A 6,322-nucleotide genomic window follows, 5' to 3' on the forward strand; every position below is an offset into this window, starting at 1 on the left:
TCTCTAGGAAGAGCCTGTAATGACGATTACCCATTTGTTAAAATCAAACGTCAAAGGAAGGGGGTCTGATTAGACATCTTTTCTCACTTTACATGTTGCAGTATCCAACTCACTTTGACTAAGGAGAAAGCCCTTTGCTTCCTGTGCTAGTCACATGAAAACACCACCAGCCATGCAATCATACATTTTAAACGTAAAGATCTAACACATTTTAGTAATACTAGGTGACCTAGAGAATTAAAGAACAAACCTGTCTTTGGGCCCGTTTTACTTCACTAAGCGTGAAGAGGGAGGAATGTTGAGTGTTGTTGTTAAAGTACTGAACGCCGTGTCTCAGAATGGGCTCCAGGTCTGGGCTCTGCGTTGATATAGGATGCACACAGCCGAGGCAGTTATACTGGGCTGTCACCACAGGGCCCTCGGCTTAACAAAGAACAGACAAAAACGCAGCATTAATGATTACAATCAGCATTCACATACATTGCCCTAAACAAAGAAGAGGCTGGGCATGGTGGCTCACTCCTGTAAAACCAGCACTTTGGGAGGCAGAGGCGGGTAGATCACCTGAGGTCAGGAGTTCAAAACCAGCCTGGCCAACATGGTGAAACCCCATCTCTCCTAAAAATACAAAAATTAGCCGGGTGTGGTGGCGTATGCCTGTAGTCAAAGCTACACGGGACGCTGAGGCAGGAGTATTGCTTGAACCCAGGAGATGGAGGTTGCAGTGAGCCGAGATCATGCCACTGCACTCCAGCCTGGGAGACAGAGCAAGACTCTGTCTCAAAAGAAAAAAAATTTTTTTGCAAACCATTCATCCCACAAGGGACTAACATCCAGCATATACAAGGAATTTAATTAACTCACCAATTAAAAAACCAAGTAGTCCCATTAAAAAGTGGGCAAAGGATCTCAGTAGGCATTTCTCAAAAGAAGACATACAAATGGCCAACAGGTATGTGAAAAAATGCCCAATATCACTAAGCATTAGGGAAATGCAAATCGAAACCATTATGAGATGAGATATCATCTTACCCATTAGAATGGCTATTATTAAAAAGAGTTTGTATTAAATTACCAAGTAATGTTCATAACAGATAGCCCTAACCTACTGGTCAATAGAGGCAAAGTCCATAAAAAGGTAACGTAGCTGAAGAGTGAGCAGCACACCTGGAGGGACCCCCTGGGAGCCCGGGCTTTTTCACCCACCAAGCTCTCGCTGCTTGCCGTGTAAGCGGCAAACACAGCTAGGAGGGTATGGAGAAAAGGGAACGCTTATGCACTGTTGGTAAGAATGTAAATTAGTACAACCACTATGGAAAATAGTGTGGAGATTTCTCAAAAAATGAAAACACCAAATACCATATATCCAGTAGTCCAGCTACTGGGCATCTACCCAGAGGAAAAGAAATCAGTCTATCAAAGGGGTACTTCCACTCCCAGGTTTGTCACAGCAGTATTCACAATAGCAAAGATATGAAATCAACTTAAGTGTCCATCAAAATGTTAATGAATAAAGAAAATGTGGGGGACCAGGTGCGGTGGCTCACACCTGTAATCCCAGCACTACGGGAGGCTAAGGTGGGCAGATCACCTGAGGTCAGAAGTTCGAGACTGGCCTGGCCAACATGGTGAAACCCCATCTCTACTTAAAATACAAAAATTATCTGGGGGTGGTGGCGGGTGCCCATAATCCTAGCTATTCAGGAGGCTGAGGCCGGAGAATTGCTTGAACCCCAGAGGTTGCAGTGAGCCAAGATCGTGCCACTGTACCCCAGCCTGGGTGACAGTGCAAGACTCCATCTCAAAAAGAAAAAAAAGGAAAATGTGGTATATATGCATAATGAAATACTATTTGACCATAAACAAAGAATGAAATCATATCATTTAAAGCCACATGGACAGAACTGGAGGTTGTTCAGTGAAACAACCGAAGCACAGAAAGACAAACCGCACATTGTTCTCGCTCATATTTGGAAGGTAAAACACTTAATCACATGGAGATAGAGGAGAGAAGAGAATGACGGATACCAGAGGCTGAGCAGGGCAGGGAAGTAGAAGGGGGAAATGAAGAGCTTGGTAAAATAGGTACTGAATTATAGTTAGATAGAAGAAATACGTTCTAATGTTATATAGCAGACTAGGGTGACTATAGTTAGCAACAATATATTGTATATTTCAAAGTAGCTAGAAGAGAGGACTTGAAATATCACCAATTCATAGACATGATAAATATTCCAGGTGATGGGTACCCCAAATACTCTGACTTGATCATTACATGTTCAACGCATGTAAAAAACACTCACGTGTACCTCATAAATATGTAAAATATAATGTATCAGTAAAAGAAAAAAAGAAGGAGAAGTTAATACATGTAAGGAGCTTTGAGTCATGGCTGGGACATAAGGACTCAATACATGTTAGCTATTATTTTTATCCTGATTGTTGCTAATATGTTATTATGATTAATATGTTAGTATGTTGATTATACCTCCAGACATATCATCTCATTTCAGCCTCACGACAGTCCTGTGAGGTGGGAAGTACTGTTACCTCCCTTTTCTAGACAACGAAAAGGACAGCCAAGAAGGCGAGGAGCTCTGAAAGATTCCAGGCCAGGTCTGCCCTTAAAGCCTATGCACTCCTCACTCTGGGATGCTGCCTACAATAGAGGGCAGGCAGGTCTTGTGCCTCCTGGTCCTTCTGCAGAGCCCTTGCACATACCGGGTACAATGCAGCACACGGGAAGAGTTGGGATAGTCCTAAGGGGATGATGGTCACAAGCCTGGCCCACCCTCTGGGCTCTGCCGCTCCACCCAGTGCTCCCTAATTGTGCAAATGGCTTTACTACTGCCACCCTCTGGGAGCAAGCAGAGCCTGGTCAAGGTTGTGTTCCTGGCACACAGAAGCGGTTAATTTCCCACCAGGGCAGTGCCAGAGGATAAACCAGCTACCTGGAGTAATCTGGCAGGTCTGGGTAGCCACAGAGAATTTCATACTCGCCCTCTTCCCCACGGTTGCCGTGCATTCTCCAGTGGCCTAAAAAGAAAAGAAAGAGATCATTTATCCTAATCTTTCAGATGGGAAAGTCTACCTAGTACTGTTGCTAAATGTGGCTTTCCTTAAAAAAACAAAACAAAACAGAACTTGTGAAGATTTTATCCAAAAGAGTTTTGAGACATGAGAATAAATGTTTTTTTAATAGCCTAATGATTACATAAGCCACTGATATTCATAAGATGTTGGAGGAAAGACAGTGTAAAAAGGTTTTAAAGGTTGAGTCTTTGTTTTGAGCCCTGGAGGTATTTCTTTTTTCTTTTTCTTTTCTTTTTTATTTTTTTTTTGAGACAGAGTGTCACTCTTGTTACCCAGACTGGAGTGCAATAGTGCGATCTCGGCTCACTGCAACCTCTGCCTCCCAGATTCAAGCGATTCTTCTGCCTCAGCCTCCCAAGTAGCTGAGATTACATGTGCGTGCCACCACGCCCAGCTAATTTTGTATTTTTAGTAGAGACGGGGTTTCACTACGTTGGTCAGGCTGGTCTCGAACCCCTGACCTCAAATGATCCAATAACCTCGGCCTCCCAAAGTGTTAGGATTGCAGGCGTGAACCACTGTGCCTGGCTGAGCCCTGGAGCTATTTCTTTCTAACCAAGATGGGTGCAGAGGTCTAGTACCAGCCTGGTAAACACTCCTGTTATCTACCTCTCAACTTTAGTGAGTTAATACTGTTCATATAAACTTCATTTTAGCTTAATAGAAAGGGCAAGGACCTTGGCATCAAAATGTTTTTCAGTTCCAGCCTTGTCACTTGCTAGCTGTTACCTATGTCATGTCCCCTTGACTCTCAAAGTCTCAGTTTACCCATCTTGTAGGAGATGGGACACATCTATCTCTTAGAGTTGTTGTGAACAGTATGTGTGCAAACACACGCTGTGTTTGCCTACTAGAGGCCCACCACAGAGCAGGCACTTAACAATAGGCAGTTGTTTAATTGTTATTGTTGAACACTGTTTTTGTTTTGTTTTGTCTTGTCATTCTTCAGTCATATCCATTGGATTCTAAGTGACAGATATTATTCCATCAGGATAGAGCACACCTCCCTTTACCCACACAGCCCCTAGAAGCAGGCAGCACAGGGCACAGCAGCTACTTATCCCCACCTTGCAGATGAGACGATTGAGAAGGGAGAACCAGCACTGCAAACTCCTAGACTCCTGACTTGGAGTTCAGTGCTGTTCAGTAACCGCAGATGACTGACAGTCATCTTTTACGTTCTGACATAAAAGAAGGGAATCAATCCATGAAAAACGAGGCTTGCTTCCGAGGCAGATACTGTCTGAAGTCTTCCTTAATTAAAGCAAAACAACCGGCTATGGTGTGCCAGGCCTATATGTTAGGCATTTGGTTAAGATAGGCATTGTTATCAAAGTTATTTGCATAATTCATCTAATTTCATCCTCCGACAACCTGATGAGGTCAGTATTATCTCCCATATACAGTGGAGAGTGCCAGTTCTGAGAGGTCACAGCTCACCTGCTATCACACAGCTAATGGAAGGCAGAGTCAAGATTTGCACTCAAGGTTGTGCAATGGAAGCACCCAGGCCCTCCCCTTGCCAGCCCTTCGGCTTGGCCCAAATGTCCATCTGTTGTCTCTCTGGAGTCTGAGCCACATGTTCTGACTGGACACTACAGCTCCCTTCTCATGGAAAGGCTTTCTCCATGTTTAACTGCTGGCTTCTCCACAATTTTTCTGTCTATACAAGAACACAGATACAAAGCATCTGACTTTTCTACACATTGGAATGTTTATTTGCATTTCTCATAAACAGGCTCACCAGTAGTCATCATTTCTGCGGAAGTAAAAAAATCTGGCAGAGTCAACGGAGAAAACAGAAGGCCCAAGAATGGCCAATACACTTACCGCTTCTGCAGCATCCTTGTAGTCACAGTCCTGCCAGGTTTTGCCACTTTGAACAGGACAATCCCCCTCCTTGATTTCGTACTTGAAGGAATAAAATGTGTCAGAGCGAACCTGAAAAGCAGCCAAAGATACTTAGGGTTCATCCAACTGACCCGATAGCAAATAATTCTAGTGGGTTCCAGTAAAGTTAGGAATATTGATCTTTGACTTGAGAGCAAAGCATTCACTTAAAATATATTTATATTTGTATCATAAACATTTATGTGAAAGAATGTTTATAACATACTCACAATGTCGTTTTAAAGGTTACAAAGCAGTATGCATAGTATTAGCCCATTTTTGTAAAAACTGGTTTATATATAAATCTATGTTTTTTAAAAGTCTGGAAAGATGCACAGCAAGCTGTTAAAATGTTTGTCTGTCAGTGGTGAGATTATAATTATCTTTCAAATTCTTCTTCAAGCAAACATTTCTAAGTGACCTTTTCCCCCTAATGAACATATGTGACTTTTACGAATTAGAAAAAGCAAACAAGAAAACCTTAAACAAATGTTAACAGTTATCTCTGTATGGTGGCATTAATTATGGGTGATTTTAGTACTTTTATTTGGTTTCTTTTGTTTCCTACTTTTTCTTTTTTGAACAGCTTTATTGAGATATAATTTACGTGCCATAAAATTTACCCTCTAAAGGTATACAGTTTAATGTTTTTTGTATATTTACAACCGTACCCACCACAATCTATTGGGTACCACACCACAAATAAACTGTTGCTTGAGATTACCATGAAGCAGAATTTCTCACATGACTGTACTAGATTGTGAAACAAAATGGCTCAATTTTATTTTCAGAAAAAATAACATGTCCACTGTGTTTATTTTCCTTTATCCCCATGTTGTCACATGGTTAGTTTTTTTTTTTTTTCTGCTAAAGTAACCAATTGCTTAGCTGTCCCAGAGATGTCGTCTTTTATAGTGAAATTTGTTTAAACATGCTCTTGAAAGATTGGTATTTCTTTGAACCATGCATCCTGCAAGGATTTATCTCCTACTGGAGTACATCATTGCAATAATATCAAAAACAAACATTGCTGTTAAACCTGGTACATTCAGCCACACAGACTTCTGTCTAAGTCCGTAGAATTGCACTAAACTCATTCCTGACTCCTCTTAGACATGACCCATTAAGTATCCCCTCCCATTTAAGGTTTGGAGGTCTATATTTTTTAGCCTAGGGCTAGAGACCCAGTGAATTCTTTTGCTGCAGTCTAACTAAATTCCTAAATTCTCCCACTCTAGTTGGTCCCGTTCAGATTTCTCCATTTACTTTTGTTTCATTTCACCCTAGATTCTATTTCTCTGATCAGGAAGCCAATCTGCCTGAGGACGAGTCATACTCT

The 6,322-nt window shown here is 41.8% G+C and overlaps 1 protein-coding gene across 3 annotated transcripts in view; it reads right to left on the reverse strand.

Annotated features, from left to right (window-relative positions):
- KNG1 (kininogen 1) overlaps positions 1–6,322 on the reverse strand; it is a 26,746-nt gene that overhangs the window by 19,212 nt on the left and 1,212 nt on the right. For all 3 annotated transcript variants that reach the window (XM_011964368.1, XM_011964367.1, XM_011964366.1), the window contains exons 2-4: positions 4,924–5,034; positions 2,952–3,036; positions 251–423 (exon numbers count right to left, since the gene is read on the reverse strand). In XM_011964368.1, coding sequence (XP_011819758.1) covers positions 251–423; positions 2,952–3,036; positions 4,924–5,034 — 369 coding nt within the window. The remainder of the gene's footprint in view (positions 1–250; positions 424–2,951; positions 3,037–4,923; positions 5,035–6,322) is intronic.

The sequence above is a fragment of the Mandrillus leucophaeus genome, unplaced genomic scaffold (assembly GCF_000951045.1).
Source record: "Mandrillus leucophaeus isolate KB7577 unplaced genomic scaffold, Mleu.le_1.0 Scaffold695, whole genome shotgun sequence".
NCBI lineage: Eukaryota > Metazoa > Chordata > Mammalia > Primates > Cercopithecidae > Mandrillus > Mandrillus leucophaeus.